Source organism: Lycorma delicatula, chromosome 1 (genome assembly GCF_047948215.1).
Source record: "Lycorma delicatula isolate Av1 chromosome 1, ASM4794821v1, whole genome shotgun sequence".
Lineage (NCBI taxonomy): Eukaryota > Metazoa > Arthropoda > Insecta > Hemiptera > Fulgoridae > Lycorma > Lycorma delicatula.
The window spans coordinates 215,318,938-215,342,408 of NC_134455.1; the positions used below are offsets into that span (position 1 = coordinate 215,318,938).

Below are 23,471 nucleotides of genomic sequence, written 5' to 3' on the forward strand. Positions count from 1 at the left end.
AAAATTTTAATCATAAATTTAGTAACCAAAATTAATGTTAAGGACTCTTGAATTCAACTTGCATGATAAAATTAATTATGCAAAAAGGTTATATTCTTCACGATGAAAGTAATCAATGCAATTAAAAAGAAAAATTCATTATTTTATGGATTAGTGAAAGATGTATTACTAACCAAGAGGTGTTCCAGTCAATGTAAAGTCATGATCCATAAATTGTCCCCATGCAACCACCATGACTGTTCCTGCATGTTCGTGGTAACCTTCATCAGGATGCATAGTACGAGACACAATTCTTGGTAGAGGTAATTGTTTACCGGTTACACTGATTCTTGGGGTTGTCATTCCATCAGCAAATAGTGGTCCTACAAGTCTATAAAAACACACAAAAAGGAAACTTAATATTTTTAACAAACTTTGTTTGTTATGTGAATCATTTTCTGTCTATTTATGAACTCAATTAACTTCAGGGATTCCCAATTACAGTTTTACGTCTATGATGAGGATACGTTTTTGAAGTATGTAAAAAATAACAAGCTTTATTGACATTAACTATGGCATGACCATTACGCTTTACAAATATCATTTTAACTCGTCAGTGAAATAAAAAATGGTTAGATACTGTAAAACTGTTGAAGTATATGTTGGTAAACTTACTGTTAAAAAAAATGTATAAATAAAAATACATTTTATAAATACAGAAGTCAACAATTATAGGTGTTTCTATTGAAATATCTTATATTTAGTTAACTAACACCATTTTGATTTAAAAGGAAATTAAAATTAAGATATTTAAAATTTTAATGAACTTGTAATTCAGTTATGTGAGAAAGAATTAATATGTTAAGAAATATTTATGCGGTGAAATGTCTTATACTTATTGCACAAATTCAATCAAATGAGTTAATACCATTGAGTTCAGTAGAGCTACTTATTTTACTTATTGCTTCGATAAATTTTACCTAATTTTACTTCTAATAGCGTACAAAAGATTCATGATGTGCCTTCAACATCCTGTCTCTTCATTCACCTGTATAGTGATTACAATTTCTTAAAAAGTAATGAGCTTACCTAGTAAATGGAGTGTTTGTTGCTCCCCAAGTTGGATGTTTCAAGTTAGTACAAAGACCATCATTTCGACGATATTTACCCGGTCTGCATTCAACATTTGATAAGAACGGTGGACACACCTCTCTTATTAGTGTCCTTGATGTATCTATTAATGGCAGACCTTTTTCTATTTCTTCATAGCTTAAGTTATATCTGAAAAAAAAGTATATGATTAGAAGAAAATTATTCCCCGACATTAAAGTAAAATTACATTTAATACTTCCCCTGAGTTTAAATATCGAGTATACTACATCGTTTCATAACATAAAGGGGTACAATAATTTATTGATTTATTCATACCTGTCTTTCTTACGACTGTGGTGTAAGATTCTGTGATACAATTAAGAGCTTGTAGTACAAGAGACATCAGTCAGAATATCAGTCGGCTAGGTATTTTTTTGCACACTACAAAATTCATTTGTTACCATAAAAAAAGGAATTAAGACAGCTGTAATCAGGCTAGGTCTGTAGTTATTGGTGGGAGAATAAATAAATTTAAGAGCAAGGTGGTGATCATAACAGCATATTTGTCTCAATGAAAAACCAATAGAAGATCTCGACAGTAAACTTCATTCTTCAATTTCACTTGTGCGCCTGGCTTGGGATGTAATTTTTGAAATGGTTATGTTGTTTTGGATATGAAGTGTGATTATGACAACAGATCACTTACAGTCATTACAGTTATACGTATAATATTTTACATACATAAATACATATAACACGCATTTAAGCTGAGAAACTATTCAGTATTATGTAATTCTGCTTTTGGGTGTTTTATTTGCAAACAACAACAAATTTATTATAGAAAATATTTATCTCAACACACAAATGATACACACTTAAGTTTCTACATGTTGTTATAATTTTAGTATAATGTAATAATAAGCTAGAAAATTATATTAAATCACTACCCAAAGGGAAAATCAGGGAGAATTCACCCCAGTACTTCTTCCGCCGTCTTAGTACGGATAAAAATGATCGACATTTTCGACACCGCGCGCAACTCTATGGTTTATAGTATATCTCCTATGATATCTGGATGAGCTTGCCGAAGTCTCTCGGGCATGCTTCCCTACGCTGCAAGAACCGATGGTACCCGAACACCGTGGGTTCTGCGGTTTCCTCCTTTCCGCAGCAGTCACATTCTACGGAAGGTATCAATGCCCGCGCGCACTGGTATGCTTTAAAGCGATCGTGACGGATCAGAAGCTGGGTTAACTCGTACTCCAGTTTGCGGAACAGCCAACTCTGGAAGTATGCCTACAATTGATAAAACGCACAATGGATTTAATGGACACAAGGTTCGCAATCAGTTTAAAATATGAAAATTGCGGTGGCCGCAGTTTTATTTTGTACAAAGTTTTAATTTTAACATAGGAGATAACATTTCTAACAACAAAGATATTTTTATAGTTCGGTATACAAAAAACAAGTAAGTTATTTGTAAGTAAATAAAAATATTGTTTTAAATGCACTTCCAACTAAATAAATACTGTTATAAGTTTTTTTTTAATGATTCTGTACTCAGGAAACAATCATATATATATAGATTAAATAAACACAATTCATGGGGTAAGTTTGATAAAACATCTAACAAAATGAACATTACGGAACTTCAACAAATTTAACCTTTCTCTTTTTCCCTTTTACCCTTTCTCCTTTTTCCCTTTCCCCATTCCTTTTCCCCTATTCATTTCAACCTTTTCTTTTCCTCATTTCCCCCATTTTCCTTTTCCCAATTTCATTTTACCGTATTCCCTTTCACCATTTTCCCCTCTCCTTTCCCCCCCCCCCGCTATTAAATCGGTCCGGTAGTTTTTTAGTACATATTGGAAACATTGAAATGGAATCATAAAATTTTTCGTATAGCGTGTGTTGCGTTTACGTCCAACAGATAGCGCTGTTTTTAAAAAAGTATGTTTTTACCTGTCAATGGTGTGACATCTTAGGTATATAAATAGTTGGTGTATAAAAAACACGCGCGTATTCGAATGCAACGTTGTGTCAAAATTTCAAAGCAATCGTTGAAGAAATTTCGGATATTTAAGATTTTGAACAAACGAACATTGTCATTTACATACATATATATACATACATACATACATACAGAATGGAGTATCAATAATGTTTAATTAGTGGATATGAGGGTACCCTTATTTATATCAGATCCAGAATTTACTAGATCTAAAGAAATTACTATTAAATAATAAATTTCATTATCTAACTCGTTTAATAATCGTATAATCTCAAAAAAAAACATTTTATCAGTTTTAAAGTTCTAATTCGTACAACTTATATTCATATATCTATTCCTTTATAAGTCAGTGTAACATTTACTTCAAAACTTTTTATTTTATAAAATCTTAAATTTATATAAGAGTATTGTTACCGTGAAAGACCGATATCTGGCAAACGTCGATATTCTCCAGTGAATGTCGACCAAATACGTCGGTGAAAGGCCGAAATATTTGCTTATTCCGACCTTATTCGCCGGTATATGTTGACAAACACAGATAAGCTCTGGTGAGGGTGGAAACGATAATTACAAAAAAATCATCCGATTCCAATCTCTAAGATAAATAGATTACGAAAAACTCTTGTAAAAATAAAGGAAATTTAAATTTAAGCCAAAAATAACCTACGCTTGCTAACTTCGTCTAATTAACGTTAAATATATAAATTATATGTTATTCTACTACTTTGGAGGCGATTAATCAAATTCACCGCATTTATATAAAGTTTTAATAAAATATTCAGCATTTTATAAATTGAAAGAGCTATTCAGGATATACAGAATATGTTAACTGCATGGATGAACGATAACGGTACAAATAAATGGTCAGATGGTTTGCCCTTTGTTCAATTTTTTTTTTTAAATATCTTTATTCAGCTGTCACCATCAGTGAATACTGAATGCGGTGAATTTGATTAATCGTCACCAATGTAGGAGAAAAACATATATAATTTGTATATTTATTTGTTGTATTTATATAATTTGTATTTATATTATTTGTTAATTAGACGAGGTTAGCGAGCGTAGGTTACATTTGACATTTTTAATTTTCCTTTATTTTTACGAGAGTTTCTCGTAACTTATTATCTTATAGATTGGTATTGGGGGTGATTCTTTTTAAATTTCTAGTAATCGTTTCGACCCCCACAGAGCGTATCTATGTTTGTCGGCATATATCGCGAAGGTCCAAATATAACATAAGCAAATATTTCAGTCTTTCACCGACGTATTTGCTATGTGTGGATATTCACCGGAGAATATTAACATTTTGTAATTTCGGACTTTCACGGAAACATGTGTGTGTGTGTGTGTGTGTGTGTGTGTGTGTGTGTGTGTGTGTGTGTGTGTGTGTGCATGCGTGTGTTAAATTATTTTAAGGTAATTTTAATGAGCATTACTTGAAATGTACGGATGAAAGTACCGTAAAAACAAGGGTGAAGATATTTGCCAATGACAATACATTAATACAATTAATGACAATAATTAATCAATACAATTTATTATTACAGTTTTATTATATGACAATACAATTTTGTCATTGACAATACATTAATATAAATACTTATTAATACAATTAATAAAAATACTTAGGCTAATAATTATTATAAATTTGTTAATAGTTATTAGACAGCGACTATGGTCATCTTTATTAAATATGAAAATAAAGAATATAAGAGAAAATTAGATGTTTGGAAAAAAGTGCTGTAAAATCAAAATTTCTCTCTCATGGTGGCCGCAATACTTAATCCGGTGCTTTGTTAGAAATCCAAGGTAAAAAGAGATGCGTCAAGCTTTTCTTTTGCCTGATGGCTATATTTTCTGAAAGAATGTTCTTTCAATGGTAATTTACCTACTGACTCTAGTAATATTTTCATTGTACCTTAAAAACATTTCTCGATTACTTCATGATGACGATATTACAAATAAATAATGATATCAAAGACTAACTAAGGCGCAAAGCTATGTTTTAATTTTTTATTTATAATGAAGAAAAAAGTACAAAATAGGAAAAACAGGGATTAATCTTAACTTGTTCAATTTTAATACTTTATTATATAAGTAATCGCATATAAACCGCAGATAATTTGTTAAAAAGATTTTTTTAAAAATGCAATTATTCAATTTTGAAATGCTATTGGTCATTATTAAAATAATCAAAAAATTAATCGGTAATAAAAAATTAATTTCAAAGTAATTTTATTCAAAATCGATTTACTTACTGCTTAGCTAGTTGAATCGATATATCCAATAAAAGTTCACCCACTGACGCTACTTCATGAGCTTTCCATTTTCCGTGGGGTTGAGCAACCTCTGAAAAATAAAAGTTAATAATCATTAATGCATTTATGAGATATAATTTAATTTACATTAACTAATTAAGACAAAATATTCATTTTTATTATTTATAAACTGATAGAAAATAACAAGTGAGAGAACATTTGCGGAGAAACCGTTTTTTTTCTAGTTAGATATTTTAAACGTCTTTTGACATCACTTCGAACCGAATAAGAAACACAACTAATAACAGTTAAAGAAACACCTCATTAATAAAAACACAATAAAACAATTAAAAAGAAATTATTCAAATGAAGTGAATAACTTAATAAATAGAGAATAAATTATTCTTTCTAAAACAGAAAATTAAAAAAAATACAACTTATGAACAGAAGGCAAGAAGCAGCTAATTTTTTGAAATTTAACTTTAATATTTTGTCTTTTCAAAACACATTTTCCTATTCTCCCTCACAATTTCATCAGTTACAAATTAGAATTTTTTAAGCAAAAATTCTTTTGAATTTGAACCTTTAAGGAATGTATAATTACCCTTACAAGCTCTATTTTAGAGAACCTCGAATTTTCAAAAAACCTTATTTCGAGTTGTCACTGAAAACTTTGAAAATTTTTGTAATACAGATTCAACCTTTTTTGATTTCGTCTCTAGAGGTGAAATAAGGAATTTTAAATAATGTAAAAATATTTAATAACGTCATTCTTCCTTGTACTGTGAATATATTTTTTTAAAATTGAAGCGGATATTTTTTCTAGATTTTTTTTCAGTTGCTGGTTTTAACATTAGTTCAATGGCAGGGAGTAAGAAAAACTTTGAACTGCATTAATTTAATGAATTAGCTTCAGTGCACGTCAGCTGATTTCAACAATAAGCTGTATTTAATAATTAACACTTCATTTGCAAAAAAATTAAATCGCATTTAAAAAAAACAACTTTAGTCTTTCTTTTCAAATGACTTCCTTCTGGTGACAATTTTTTACACTGTAACTCCCTTTACAAATTTAGAGTTTCGTTTTAAAAATCACATTTTACAGTATATTTATTTTGTGTTAAATCGTGGACCTAGATCTAGTCTCCGCAAAGAATTTTGTCTTTCTGCTGTTTGTCATGAGAACGGAGTAATAGCTACAAGTAACGGGAGAATCTTGACGAAAGGCTACCGGACAGTTCTAGATTGCTAAAACTTAACAATGTGAATGGATCAGCTGGTTTTGCACACGGCAGAGATTGTCTTGAAGTAAAACTATAATCACAGGATAAACTAGTAAGCAAGAAATAGAAAAAAGTAATTTTGATTGAAAAGTTTTTTATGAAGATAAAACGATATGATTTTACTTCTCAAATCATTCGTAAAAGGTTACATGAGTCCAGAGTAAGGGAAAGGAACCTACAGAACAATTTTCTACAGAATTTAAAACAATATCATACCAGAAAGATTTTAAACGGTTCTTCAAGCAAGGAGGACCCGCATACTTCTGATAAGTTACATTAAATATTTAGCTGTTATTTTTAAATAGTACAAGTAACTGTTTTTGTTTGTTAGGTATCATAACCTTAGATTGGCTAATGCATAAAGGTTTACAACTCGCGGCCAAGGCGATTATTATAGCGGGCAGGTGGAAACTCGAAGTAATATGGTTTCCTAGCCTGCCAAATATTTGGGTATCTGATTAGATCACCGCAGATCATTCCGATATCACATCATGGAGGTTGTCAAAAAGGCCGAGTGAGTTGTAAGCTTGTTGAGTCGCCTCTTCGCGAATGTTAGTAGACTCAGGGACTCCAAAAGGAGAGTGTACGCGCATATTGTGCATTCAGTCCTGATGTACAGCGCCATCAGCGAAGTTCTGTTTTTGTTGTGTGTTACGAATATCGAGCATTGGAATTTAGAGCGACGTAGTGTGATCAAGTTTTGTGTTAAACTTGGGGAATCCACGAGTGTGACCTTTGAAAAGTTGAAACAGGCCTACGGGGAACATTGCTTATCAAGAGCACAAGTTTTCCGCTGGCACAAATCAATTTTTGAAGGCCGAGAACACGTTGAGGATCAGCTTCGCTCAGGGAGACCTTCAACTTCAAAATCTGACGAAAAATTTGCGTGTGTGAGGGTTCTTGTAAGATCAGACCGTCGTTTAACAATGATGAGTGAACAGTTCAATTTAAACACTTTCATCGCACATCAAATTTTGACAGACGATTTGGACATGCGAAAGGTTTGTGCGAAATTGGTGCCGGAATACCTCAAAACGGAACAGAAGGACAACCGAAGAAACGTGTGCATGATCTTTTTGAGAGGATCGGCAATGACCAAGAATTCTTCAATCGTGTGATCACAGGTGATGAATCCTGGATATTTGAGTACGATCCTGAAACAAAGCGAAGAGTGGCACACTCCGTCATCTCCTCGACCGAAAAAATGTCGAATGAGAAAATCAAAGATCAAAACTGTGATGATTTGCTTTTTTGACAGAAGGGGTATCGTGCATAAAGAATTTGTTCCTCCAGGACAAACTGTCAACCAAGTGTTTTACAAAGGTGTCCTTGAAAGGCTCAGGAAAAGAGTAATTCGCGTGAGACCAGACACTGCAGACAAGTGGATGCTTCATCATGACAATGCCCCGTGTCACACAGCCATTTCCATCAGGGAATTTTTGATCTCAAAACGCATTCCTACGGTTCCTCAACACCCTATTCACCTGATTTGAGTCCTTGTGACTTTTCCTTTTCCCGAAATTGAAACATGTCTTAAAAGGACGTCATTTTGGAACTCTGGAGAACATTCAAAAGACTGTGACCGACCAGTTGAAAGCCCAACCAGTTGAAGCCTTCCAGCGCTGCTACCAGGAATGGGAACAACGACTTCGCCGGTGTATAGCTGCCCAAGGGAACTACTTTGAAGGAGATATTATTGTTGTTTGAAAAAAATAAAAACTTTGATACGTAAATAGTCAGTCTCATTACTTTTATCACACACCTCGTATACATAACTAGGCTACGCGTAATCGTTTCATCTAAACTGTAAAATTCGTAAATTCTATTATACAACTGTTACATATCTTAACAATACTTGTAGTTTAAAATCGGATCTATTTAAATATCAACCCTTAACGTTTTTTTTCAGATTATTATTTCTCGTATCCTTTTCTATCGTTAAGCAGTATGTATTTAAATAAAGCAGAAAAGCGGTTTCTAGGGTGTAATCAACAAAGTGTTTTAACTGATATTAACAAAAATAAGCAAAATAAAATGAAGTCTTGGCTCTATGAGACAGATTTGATTCGATCTGAGATCACATTGATATTATGTAGAAAGTAAAATATTTTAAGTTTCTTAAACTGATCTTATCTCTCTCTTTACAGAATATTAATGAAACTGACCTAATTTCTTACTTTAAAGGACATAATTGCATTTCTTTTACATAGTTTGAAAAACTAAATTCCTTTACGGTATGAGAATAAGATAAAATTAATAAAATGAAGTGCTTGCAATAGAAGGTTGTTTTGTGTGTATGTATGTATGTATATGTGCAAAGAAAAGCATAACAATCGATAAAAAGTCGAATCTAAAAATACAAACTAATGTGTTTCATTTTAAAACAAAAGTATGCCCAAAAATATTTTAAACATTTTTACCTAAACTTAAGCCTGTATGACCACTTCGATTGTTAAAGAATAACTAACTATCAGTAGATACTACGGAAAAAGTATAAATAAAAAACCAAGGAGTAAATAAATTATAAAAAAATCAGTATTAACGAAACGAAACATTCTAGGCGATTTTTTTTTCAGAATAGCATAAAATATAAAAATAAGTAAATAGGTTTGATGTTTTAAGTTAAATTTACGCTTTCTATCGGAATCGCCTGAAACTACGACAGTTGAATATACGTATTTATTTGTTTCGTTAGTACTGTTAATATTTTTCTTCTTTTTTCACTTGTTTATTCTCTCATATTTTTATTTATAATTTTTCCACAGAGTCTACTGGCGATGATTTTTAACAAACAAAATCGTTATCTATGTATAAATTTAAAAAAAACAAAACATTTTTTAAACGGTTTTTTTAGTGTAAAATTGTTATAGAATTTATTTCAATAACCGTTTTAATGTTATTTGTGACGTTTTCTTTTACTGTTTTAGAAATTAATCGTAAAAAATTAAAACGGAGGTGATATGTAACACTATTTTTATTACTTACCGTAGTGTAGTGAATAAAGATTATTATTTGGTGTGGAATTAATAATAGTAGTATTTGCAATGGCAAAAATGTACTTTAAAAGTTAAAAGGAAATTATTTACGGTATTGCCGATAATGGTACTATGCTGAAGCGCGTTGGAAGTTTCAGTAACTTTACTTACATCTACATCTAACTTAAGGAAAGATAAACAAAAAGTACGGTTAATTAAGGTTGCAACTTTACTATTTATGGATCGAGTGTCATAGAGTTCAGTATTTGTGCGATGAACTACACGTTTCTGATTTGGCAAATAATACGATTGAAATGAGGACAGGAAAAGGAATGCGATTTCGATATCATATTGCCACAAAAATAAAAACTAATAAGAAAGTAAAATGGAATTAGATTCAAAAGATTTTGCAATCCACGTAAATTTAGCATCGTGGAACGGAATATTAAAGCGGCCATCCGATATTTATTGTGCGTATGTTTACGGTGTGTACGATCAATACATAGGCCTTAATTTACATACGTCAGCAGCGATCTGCCAGTAAATCGAATGGATAAGAATCTCAATTTCAACGCGACTTAAATGTTGGATGAAGGGCAGAAGTCTTTATCCCACTTCTATATAAATAACAGAAGATCGTACGAAAATGTTCACGCGCAAATATTTACATTGAATTAATACTGCAGTATAACGCCTGAACCGATGTAGAATATTTATGATCTATGCTGTGTTCTGATTTTAAATTATCTTGCTAATGTAGGTCATCGATTTAGAATCCCATCTGAGGTGGTTTTCTCGCATTCATTGAAAAGAGTGAACCTACTGTATATTTTGTCTGGAATGTGCAGTTAATATGTTACGAATTTATTCCCTTCCTAAAAATAATTTTTACAGTGTTTACAAAGAGGTAAAAAATAATTATGGCAGACAATTATATAAAAGAAATTAACTGTTTTTGAGGAGGAATGATACTTTAACACAGACGGTAATGTATTTAAAAAACAAAGCGTAGAAAATCTCTTTTAAAATAAAGAAAATTCATTGTCAGAAAATTTGAATAATTGTTACCGGTAAGCAGTGATTTTATCCCTTATTAAAGTAATTAATTACATTAGAAGACAACAATTCTACAAAATTCTGAGTGTAAACGAATAATTTTTAATTAGCTAAAAATGTTTAAAATTTACAAAAAAAGTTTAAAAGAAAATTAAGGCTACCCAGTATACTGGGGTTTCCTCGGTTATAAAAGTTTACTGACGTCTGGTAACTATCACCAAAAATAGTTTTGTGTTATTTTGTTTTAAATACTGCGTTTTGGTACAATAATGTATTTAATCCTTTCTTAATAAAGTAATATATTAATAACGCTTAATAATATACACAAAAAATTAATAATTAATGTGTTTTAAATAAATAAAAACAAAAAGTTACCGTATTCTTTAAAACTTCGGTAAGATAAGATCGTATTGCTTGTTGTTTCTATCACGCAATCACGTTGAATTATTATTACTTAGTTGCCCTTTTAATGAATAACAGGTATTTTTTAACGATAAATAAAGAAATGATTTCAAAATATTGACGATAAAACCAAACAATTTGCTGCCAAAGTTTTTATATATTATTTTGTAGTTCGGTCGCCAAGCATTTATACGAAGAAAAAGAAGCTTTCTATTTTTACACGACTACCCAAAAAGGAGTGTAATGTATTTAGGATGTATGTATGTTTGTTTCACCGCAACAGCTCAACGGCTGAACCGGTTAGATTTATGACCCCACGTTGGAATTATACAAAATTGTCCCCCGCAAGCTGTTTAATTTTCCTATATTAGTAATTATCCTATGTTAAAGAGCAATGTTTTTTTGGCAGTCGTGTTTTTTAATTTTTAATATCTATTTCTTGCTTATTTCAATCTCCCTAGCTCATACAGTATTATGTGTTATACGTGTATACGTGGAGGGTTTCCAGATTACAAATCAGCAACATAAGTTGAATTTTTTTAATCTTAATAATTTTTTTCACTTATTTTTTATGAATTTAATTCTTTTACGTAGAAAATTATATCAAAATTTAAAGTTATTTAATTTTAAACCTATAATATAATGTAACTCCCGCTTTAGTACTGCAAGAGGCTCCAATACGTGTTAAAACTTTCACGTAATACTACTTCACGTTAGTCGATTGATGTAATAGGTTACTTAAAAACTATATTACTTGCTAAGGAACGTTAAATAATACAGTAAAATCAATCAGGAGTTTTGGTTTTTGTAATTTACTTCGTAGTAGTTTTTTATTTTTTATCAATATTGTAGTTTCTCTGCTTAATAAGATTTTGTAACTAAGACGATAGAGGATCTTGAACGTAATAAGGTATAATTATTTCACAAATTACTTTAAGCAATTTATCCATTCCAACATTCACGCAATCACGCAGGATATTATATGAGATAATATAACTTTGTTATCCTACTTTACTACCCGAAATGTCTGTTATGGTCAGGATTCAATGATTGTACTAATTCCTTAAACAAAGATTACATGTGCTAAGAATTAATTACCGAACAAAGAAGTATATTTCACAACTTCATTCAAACGTACATTCTTCTATATGTTAAATATATTCTTATATTTAATAAGTATATTTTTCTAAATATATACCTGTGTGTGTGTTTGTTTGTGTGTGTGTGTGTGCGTGTTAGAATAAGAGTAAAAGAAATATAAGTATTTTGTTGCTTTAGGCAATTCTAATAGAAAGGCAGAATTTAACTTAAAAACATCAAACCAATCAAAATGTTAATTTAGATTACCCCCCACGTCGTAATGCACGACTTTTTATATAGATCGGATAAATAAGAATTTATCTAAAAGGAGACAAAGATAGTAATATGAACTTTAAACCAATCAAAGAGTTATTCTCTCTCATAAAACAAACTTAAGGGAGGAGATGGCCGTTTAATATTCATACGATTAAAAACTTTCACAAAAAGGTTTTTTAAGAAATCTATTTAAAATTTAAATAATGATTTAAAATTGTTGTTTTTTGTAAAAATAAAATAATCTGATACGCATTTTATAAATATAAGTTAGAGAAGATAATTCCATTTATTTTAATATTTCAATCTGTATCAAATTTCAACATTAAAACGGCTTTAAATAAAGCCAACTCAAATATTTTTTATTAACGTTACTAATCCACTTTGGAAAGTAAAGAGAAACTTAAATTTCTGTCACGAATACAAGCAATTCTCTCTTCCTGAAATATTTGAATTCCTTTAACTATAATATCAAATTTCTTTAATTTTTGCATGCAGAAGTGTTACCTAACAATAAATTTTGAAACAGCGGTGATGAAGTGAAAACCCGTTAGGAACCGGTCCTCCGTTCAAATTTAAAAGAAAAACAAGCTTATTATAAATTATTAAAATTTTCCACAAGAACATAATAATATAATCAACCTTATTTCTTCATCGGTATTCCGTATTCATTAATATAACTATTTATATAATTTTATCTAGCCGAAAAAGAAACGGGGGTAAAAAATAAATATACACATAATAGTTATACGAATACCCAATATATGTATTTGTATAAATATTGCAGTTTTATAAAAAAACAACGTTCTGCACAACATTCTCTTAGGAAGTGGTTCAAGAGAAGAAAAACCATAAAGATTGTAGGTTAAGATTATTATCTTATACAAAGAAAATTATATACTAATCTTTCAAAAATAAAAGTCTATCAAGTATCCTGAAATTAGTTTTCAGTTTCACTGATTTTGAATATTTATTCTAGCAAATTAGTTTCGTTACAAATATGTTTTTATATTTGAAAGTTTTAGACGAAACGAAATGTTAAGCTTAGTCTAATTTTTGTTTGAACTTAATAATTTGTATGTAATTTCAATTATTTTTATGATTGTTACTCTCACTGATTTTGCAGGATTGGTAACCTAAAAATTAAAACAAAACCATACTAAAATTCTAGGAACGCAAATTAAGGGGTGAGCTTGACTTTTTCTTACGATTTTTGACCTGAAAAATTCAATAAAACCGGTTTATGAACCATATCTTCATCAGTAGTTTTCGTAATATCCAACGTAAAGAAGAAAAAGATTGGTTCTAGACTGTGAATAAATAACCTTAGTGTACAATTATAATTAGTATTAGGATTACTCCATTAATTATTAATTTTGTAAAAGTGAAAGAAATAAAAGAATTTGAAATTTAAAATCTGTTGTCTAAAAACACATGTTTTTACGTTTGTAAAAAAATTGTTAAATGACTAATAAATGCGTAAAATTTATTATTAAAACTCATAGAAAATTTAATTCTGAGAAAAGTTATGTAAAATAGTCCAATAAAAAAGAAATACAAGAACAAGAAATTTGATTTTATTACTAACACACCGTACGAAGGGATACATGAACAATGCATGTTTACTTTCCTACTGAGTGCAATGATTAAAAAATAGTGTTGTATTAAAAATAAAAATAAAATAAAAAAATCTGATGTGCACAACACATGTCTTCTTTGTACGCATATTAAATTAAATTTACAAATTTTTTTTAAAATGAAAAGTATATAAAATTTTATTTCATTAAAAACTTCTTATATACGTACAAGTATTTCATCTTTTTTATTGTTATTGAATTATTATTCATCGTAAAAATTTTTTTACAATGAGAGGTTAATAATTATTAATAAATCAATATATTAACTTAAAAAAAAAAAGTTAAAAAAAGACATGAAGTCTGATTTGAACTGATGTGCCTTCCTCTAAGATCCAAATATTTCATTAATTAAAATTTTATTTGGCTATAACTCTGGAACCAATGAAAATAAGTACCACTTTTGGATATATCGTTGAAAAGCTCTCAATTAGGGCTTATTACTGCAGTTAAAAAAAAGTCCAAAATTAAATTTTTTTTAATTTTGGGCTTTTTTGGACACTTTTGGTTTAGTCGATTGCAATCAAAACGGGAGGTGCACAACTAGATGTTACAACAGTCCTAAATCCAAAATTTCAACATCCTACGGCTAATAGTTTTAGAGTAATGCAAGATACATACGTACGTACAGACATCACGCCGAAACTAGTCAAAATGGATTCAGGGATGATTAAAATGGATATTTCAGTTGAAATATGAAAACTGAAATTTTTCGCGATCACAATAATTCCTTTACTTCGTACAAGGAAGTAAAATTAAAAAAAAAAACAGTACTATTCTTATTCAGTCAATAAAGTTTTTGTACGAGTATCTTTCTCGAATTCACTGTACTTTAATTTGTGTGTGTGTGTGTGTGTTTTAGTTGCTGTCATATTGCAGCAATGCCTTTGTTATTTACGACTGAGGAATACGCCAACATGGTATCTACCTTGGGGATGTGCGATAGAAAAGCAATTGCTGCTGCTGCTGCTGCAAAATAACGAAGACATTTTCCGAGCCGCGGAGTTCCGAATCCTAAAACAATTAGTGGAACACTACCAGAAAAAGATACACTTCCCAGCATTAGTACTTACCGCCTCCGCTCTGCCCATCATGATGCCGATATTGATAAAACCATTATCGAGGCTACTGAGAGCAATCCGGGTGTTAGAGTACACGACACCTTTGCCAGCAGTTCGAAGTTTTCCACTTTGTGATGAAGAGGACACTTCGTAACAAGCTGTATCCTTTCGATAATCAACGATTACAAAATCTTCAACCAAGAAATCCTCCTCTTCGTTTGCAATATTGCAAATTGTTGAATAAGAACCGCTGAATGTACATGTTCATTTTATTTACTAACGAGGCTCCGTTTACTCGGGACGGCATCAATAACGCAACGAACGTACTTGAGCAAACGCCAACCTACGTATGACAGTAGAACGTAATTTCCTACACCGATTTAGCGCCAATGTGTGGTGTGTTCTAGTTTACGAACAGCTAATTGGACCATTCATTCTCCCAGTACGAATGAATTCCGACATTTACGTGGAATTCCTTAAGGAACAGTAGCCGCTGATATTAGAAGATATTCACTAGCATCAAGATACCCCATGAACTTTCAGCACGATGGTGTGCCTCCCCGCTTCTCACGTGCCGTATCGGCATATTTAAATGAGCAATTTCCAGAGCGATGGATTGGCCTCGGCGGGCCACACTCCTGGCCACCATGACCACTTGATCTAACAGGGTTAGATTTTTGTGAGTGGAATTGGATGAAAAGAATTGTGTAAAAGTGAAACGTTCATACGCGTGAAGAGTTGGTTACTTTATTACAGATGGCGCCGCACAAATTAAGGAAGATCGTACAGAATTGCGGAGAGTAACGCTAGCAATCCGAAAGCGTTCAGCCAAAAGTATTGAAGTAGAAGGAGATATTTTTGAAAATTTACTCTAAACTTTATTAAATGTATCAATAACATTTTTATTTTTTTTAAACGTTTTATAAATTGTTTATTAACTTCATTTTCTGTAGTTGATAACATTTAAAAGTTTTCATACAGCGTTAGTTATAAAATCAAATTTCTTGATCTTGTATTTGTTTTTTATTGGGCTTTTTACTTCACTTTTTCAGAATTAGATTTTCTGCAAGTTTTTGTAATAAATTTACGCATTTATTAGTCATTTAACAAAGCTTCTGTATTTCAAACGTAAAAACCATGTTTTTAGACACAGATGATTCTCTTTTTCGTCTGGTATTATGAAAATTACTGGAGATATGGTTCTTGAACCTTTTTTATTTAATTTTTCAGGTCAAAAATTATAAGAAAAAATCAAGTTCACTCCTTAATTTGTGTTCCTAGAATTTTAGTATGGTTTTACTTCATTCTTGAATGACCAGGAATCAGGGTGAAATTTTTTGCTAGGCATAACTCGCTAATGGAGTGTTTCCGGACTCAATTTATATGAAGTTTTTTCATTATTTTCGCTAGTAAAATGACCCCAGAATGCATCGGTAACACTACGTGAATCATCCTGTACGCACACATAGAGATAGAGAGATTTTTTGCTAAAATAAATAATGAAAGTGTTATGTCGCTGAGTCAACACACCTGCAGAAAGAGTATACTGTTTTCAGGAATATATAAATCTATTACAGGAAAATACTGATATGCGTAAGTGATTTCAAGAATAACCCCTCTAGTCGCAAACATTTTGAAGCGTTTCTAAATGCTGCAAAATAATGTAATCTTTCCCTCAAGTACTTTTTGAAGTATAATTTCCCACAAAATTTTTTAATTTAATAAAGTTATATCGAAAAAATTCAAAACTATCTTTCATCTTCCTAGTGAATTTTTATTTAACACATTTAATCTTAAACATCAAATTACCAAACAATTAGTACATTTCAGTAACGTTAGTTGAGAACATTACCCATCGGTATGAGTTATTCCACAGCGTACGGATTTTAAGATCATTTTCGTATTTTCAACTATTATTATTATTTTTTTTATCATTACTGCTATTTCTGACGAGCGTGCGTTACAGATAATAGGAAGATCCGTGAATGAAACGATAAACGAAAACATTAACCTTTTGGGATTCTTCTAAAGCTCTATCGTAAATTCTTACACCTCTACACTCCCTGTTGCATTTAACAAAAAGTGATAGATAGAAGCGGTTTCTTTCTGTCTATAACTCTTGAAACTAAAAAATATACTAGTATAACTGAAATCCTTTCACTTGCAGCTTTTCTTTCACCGGTATTATTTTGTTTTTTTCCTTATTGTCATTTATTTCTGCAGATATTCAACAATTGTCAATTCAAATTTAATATCAAGCTGTCATTAAATTTCTTTGATCATTGTTTTATTATTATTAAGTAGAGAATGCCACACAATTTTTATTATGAATTGCATTTTACGAGTAAAATAGCTTTTACTTGGAAAGTAAAAAAATCAAGAAAATTCTGAATTGTAAAAAAAAAACTATTTTTTAATGAAGATAAATTTATATCGGATAATAAAATTTATTATTAGTATTATAAGAGAGAAAGGACTTAGCATTTATAAAATAAGTTCTTTATTTTACGGTTTTTACTGTAAATTTAAATTAGATTCATTAATTATGAAAACGTTTTATTAGGGTTTTATTTATTGATTGAACTGTTTTATTATCTATATTTCAGTTTTTTGGCTAAATCTCTTGTTCATTTACTGGATCATATTTACTGCGTTGAATGTCTTATTATCTTATCTGCTCAGAAAGAAGCTCCTTTACGGCCGGTAAATCTATTGGTGATAAGAATTTTAAGTAATAATAATAATAATAATGTCATACAATTTTTTTTTTTAATAATAGTTTTAATTTAATATTTAATATTTAGTTTTAATTTATGTATTAAACATAAAAAATCATTAAAGAGCTAAGGCCTCTTAAACTATGCCGTTGCCTTAACCGGTCCTTGCATGTAGATTCTCTGCTGCACTTCCTTGATATTCATTTCCCGTAAAATTGTTTTCGATACCAATGATGATTAGAAGATCTTTAGCAAGAAGGATCCTCCTATCGGTTGTTAATTCCTTTACATGCTTCTACATTATAATCTGTTATTCTTTCCCACATATCCTGCCGGTAACAAATTTCCAAATCGGGAAATACGAGTCATAATGATGAGCTAAATCCTTCTAATACCTTCACCGTTTCTAACTTTGCAATAATTTCGAAAAAAACGTGATCCTTAGAAGCCTGTAAAAGAAATTGAGGTGTAAAAGATATTGTAAAATAATCGTAAACGTAAAATAATATTGTAAAATTATAGTTTGTAATATTGATTTGTTAAAATTAACATTGTTAGCGAGTTTCTAACCTAAAAATTACTAAAATAAAACTTAGAAGGGTTAACTAGTCAATCGGGACAAGGGTTAAATACAACAAGAAACTGTCTTCAAGCAAAATGAAAGTAGAAAACTTAAATATTATGGTAAAAATAAACAGTCGTAACTGATTTCTTAGTCTGTATTTAACTACTTACCAATTTAATATTTAGGTTTACTATTTGAAACTAGTCACTATTTAAAATATAACAACCACAGGCCAGAATTTGCAACAAAGTAATAGATATAAAATTCTTAGCAGTTTTTAAGCTTAAATACAATTGATATTAAAGAAGTGCTAAGTGGATAAATATTTTTACTTACAAATACGTTTGAAAAAAACATTAATCGAAGTTTCTTAATGACAAAAATTTGTTTTGTGGTGTTTATAATAAAAAGAGGAAAAGAAAATGGAGGCAGCCTTTCCTTACTACTCTCCTGCAACTCATCAAGTTTCTAAACTCTTGCTTTGTGAAACAGGTGCCTGCGTAAGCATTTAATCCTGATTGGGTGATTGTGTGTGTGATCACGTTATATTTTCTTAAATTTCATTTTTTATATTTTTACATTTCCTTATTTTATCATTATAATTCTCTTATTAATCAAAATTAATCAATTTATTATTAGATTGAAAGCTAATTTAAAATAGATATCCGAGGGATTTTTAACACCTCCATTTTTTCTTTTGTTAATAGTTATCCCTAAAATTGCAATTACAGATTACTATCTACAAACAGAATATTTAAAAAATAAAAATGTTACCCCGTATGCAATTAGCTATTTTTCTGTATCATATTTATTCGATGATTTTACGCTATGCTTCTTATAGCTGTTGTATTTTTCTTACAGGTTAAATATCAGAAGGTTTAAAATGAATTATTATCAAAATCAATTAGTTTTTCGTTTAATGCAATAGTTTTATAAAAATACACGCACGTACACGCGTGCCCCCATACGCATATATATATATATATATATATTTTATGAAATTTTTTATGCAAAAATACTTATTAATATAAATGTAATAAGATCTCTGATCAAATAAGTACGTATGATGAAAGAACAAGCAAGTAAAATCACTGTTATTAGTAATTGTGTCAGACAAATTGATTCTTATGAAATCAAACTTCTTTAGAAATAATTACAGATTTCCTTAAAAATATAAGCCAACGGGCTCAAATCGCGCTGATAAATAATTTCACTTTTTAATTAAATGAAATTTATTCAGGATAATGCTAAATTTAATCACTGTAATTATGCAGTATATATCCTAATATAGTGTAGTCTCTTAAATATCTATATAATTTAATATAACTTCCTTTTGATGAAATATGATTTTTTATTTAGCAATGAATAAAATAATTTTTTTTTGCCTCAAAGTTTATTTACAATCAGTTCTATACATACAAAATCCATAAATAAATTGTATCACAAAACAGTGACATGAAGAGAATTTTCCACTGAAACTCAAAGGAATGCATACAAGTAGTCGTAAACACTACGTGTTTGAAAATCAACACACACACACACACACACACACACACACACACACACACACACACACACACACACACACACACACACACACACACACACACACACACACACACACACACACATACATACAGAGAGAGAGAGAGAGAGAGAGAGAGAGAGAGAGAGAGAGAGAGAGAGAGAGAGAGAGAGAGAGAGATTGACTAAAATATAAACAGAACTATTAATAACATAACAAACGATAATATAAATGAATAGGACAATGAAATAGCAAAACCAAAGGTAATAAACTCCTTAAAAAAATAATGAGATGAACCACAATAACACTTGAGGGAAGAAGTTCCAGACAAATATCATGCAATATCTCCCAGGTCCAACACGGAGTCGTTTCGGTCGTCTAATGTTCTTGCTGTTATCCAGTAGGTTCACAGTCAGATGATTGTCGTGGTTGTTTAACCTTAATTTGTATTTAGAACTGAATCGTTGAACTTCCTCATAAACGTATGGTAGTCCTAGTCATGGATCTCACTGTTCCTCACAAACCACGGTGCCTCCGTTATGTTCCTGATTAATTTATTCTGAAACCGCTGGATGATAGATATCAATGTGGCTTCTACATGTCATTCCCTAAAGTTGGATAGCAAAGGTTCTTACCGGCTTCAAAAGTACTTTGTACAGCAACTGTTTGTTGGATAATGCCATCTGTGATCTCCTGTCTAGTAACCAGTAAATTTCTTTAAATTTAATTTAAAATAGGCCATAGTCTTCGAAGAAAGAGCCTCTCAAAGGTCTTAGAGAGAATAGGATTAGAGTGTTTGCGACACTTTTCACCCCGGCGGTAAGTACGTAGTGCGAAAGATCTCGTTAAATACAGGATAGGATCGCGTTATGTACAGGATAACCTGTAACAAGTAGTATTTTGTGGGTGACTAAATCAAAGCCAGGAGCCTTTTTTAGATTCCGCTTCTTCCTGATCTCTTGCGTTACTTCTGCTGATGAAAACGGCTTTAAAGGAAGACTCAGAATAATCGAACTTCTCAAGATTTCAAGAATTTCCTCTTCATCAGCTTCCCTTATGGCTGAAGAACCTTACTTAGGTGTGCAGCAAATAAGTTGCTCTTTTAGCCAATGTCCCCGTGATGCTATAATCTTGATATCAAGATAATACTCGTAAACATTTTGCGGAGATGACGTTACAGTCTTATTGACGTATAAATTATTTCTTTATTTCTTGACGACCGACTATTATGAACGTAACAATTTTAATTTAAATACAATTATACATATGACATATGAATTTTGAATTAACATCTTACAAGAAATCCCTGATGATGGAATAGAAACTCCGAAAGTACTTGGAAATATATTTGAAAGTTGTTGGTAAGTAACTTTAATTTATACAACAGAGAGATAGATCGAGAATACATGGCTTACGCTGATGGAACTTCTTAGTTAGGAAATAAAAATCTACAGAGTGCTACTTTATTCGCATCAGAATGAGTTCTTGCGATTTGCCGTCACATTAGACAATGACATTAAAATTAGTAAATTACATAATAACTGTCTGAAGAAGTCTATATAGATAATGACAACCGATATAAACTATCTATTGATTAGACAATGACATTAAATTTATAAAAGAAGTTCTAGGTTATTAATTTATACGGTTTTTAAAAATTTATGATTAAATTATGATTATGTAGTATGAGATTAGTGAGGTTCGAACTGCGGTAAATATTCCGAGGGGTCATAAGAAAGCTACAGTTAAAATTGCGTAATGACAGATTCAGTAGTTTTCGCGGTTTCGGGAAGAAACGAAAAAGACGTTGTCTCTTTATGCAGTAGTGAGATAATAAATAGATTTAAATGTACCATAGGCAGCCAAACTAAAAAACGGAATAATTACTGCAAGTTACGTTAGAGGTATGTATACTCTAGTAATTATTTTTTTTTGTTTTAATAACTTCCTGTAACAACAAATCATACTTTATCAACGTGTAAGTAACAAAATTAAATTTCAATCCAGTAAACCATAGAAAAACTCGAAGGCCAGAGGAAAAATACAATAAGTATCTTAATTAACAAATAAGAAAATAACGTCGAATAACCGACGTTATTATTAGCCAAACAAAAGTAGTACACAACGCTACAAGCGGAACCGTACTGTATGTTAGTCGACTGAATACTTAGGTGAATTGAATTACATTCACAATTAGAATTTAATAACTTAGGACTTATGTAATGTATAATGAAATTTTATTAAATAAATTTTGACAATTATTTTAATCGTAATATTTAAATTTTCAACGAGTACTTCAATGTTCACGTGTTATAATGTTAATGTTAATGTTATAATAATAAATTAAGTTACTTAAAAATAAACGTGGTATCCTAAGCCAGTCGTTTGGTTTTCAGTTTAAAAACTTACATAACATTATACCTTTATTTTCTTTTTTATTCATACATATACTGATTATTATCACATAAATTATTATTCTCAGTTTTTGAAACAAAATAAGTTCATAAATTAATTTTTGAGCTTACCCTAATTATAAATCGGCTAATATTATTGAGATTCCATTGTAAAGGCAGATAAACACTTAAATTTTGTATGTACTTAGAAGTAAAATTATTGTACTTCATTTACCAGTTACAGATAGTTTTAATCTTCCAAATATATATATATATAGATCTGAGGTGGGTAATATCATTTCGTGTTAGGCTACTTTTTATCGAATTAAAATAAGATATTATTTTTCATATTTATTTAAAATATTTTTAAAATGCCAGTCTAAGTTTTTATTTCTCTAACATGACCAAAGTAAACTAGTTTACTAAAAGGAGTTTACTACTACAAGGATTTCAAATCACATAACTTCGGCTTGCAGTTTTTAAATATCCTCCAATAGCCATTTCTTGAAAAATTATTTTTTTATCATTGCTTTTTATTACGTATTGCTTTTTAATACGAATCAAATAATGAATAAATTTATTTCTTATAAATTTTATCGTACCGGAAATTTATTATTATGGTATGTACTAAGAAATAATTTTATGTTGGAAGAAATTAACAGTAGAAAAACTCCAGTTTATATTCCCTATATATATCTTTCTTATATTCTCTGTAAGAAAGGAAACAATTATTAAAAAAAAAGAAGATAAATAGAAAAATAAACAGTATTGATAAAAAATGTTACCATAGTACACCTCTTTAATAAACTCAGTGGAAAGTAATGTGAAATTACCAAAAAAGGTTTTATAAATCATGATGAATTCTCTTATACAAATTAATTTTCTATCAATACTAATTAATCAAAAGAAATTCACCAGCCAGTCTGGTCTCCGTGTATTGTGTGTAAAGAATTGAAGATTGAAAAAAAATTTGATGACACTGTCTAAAAAAAAACAGGACAATGGAGTTGACTTACATACTCCTTCATAACAGATCGTAATTCCAATCAGATTGATCGCGGTCTTGTCTGGGATTCATGTACAATGATGTGGACCACTTTCCACGGATATAAATACGCTGTATTCTTGTTTTCGTATTCATTATTTTTACGATGCCTTCAAACTGGA

At 30.3% G+C, this 23,471-nt stretch overlaps 1 protein-coding gene across 1 annotated transcript in view; it reads right to left on the minus strand.

Moving 5' to 3' along the window:
- Window positions 1–23,471, minus strand: part of cysu (peroxidase homolog) — a 219,000-nt gene that overhangs the window by 53,184 nt on the left and 142,345 nt on the right. Inside the window, exons 4-6 of the mRNA XM_075372261.1 lie at window positions 5,341–5,431; window positions 1,069–1,260; window positions 174–370 (exon numbers count right to left, since the gene is read on the minus strand). Of these exons, the coding sequence (XP_075228376.1) occupies window positions 174–370; window positions 1,069–1,260; window positions 5,341–5,431 (480 nt within the window). The remainder of the gene's footprint in view (window positions 1–173; window positions 371–1,068; window positions 1,261–5,340; window positions 5,432–23,471) is intronic.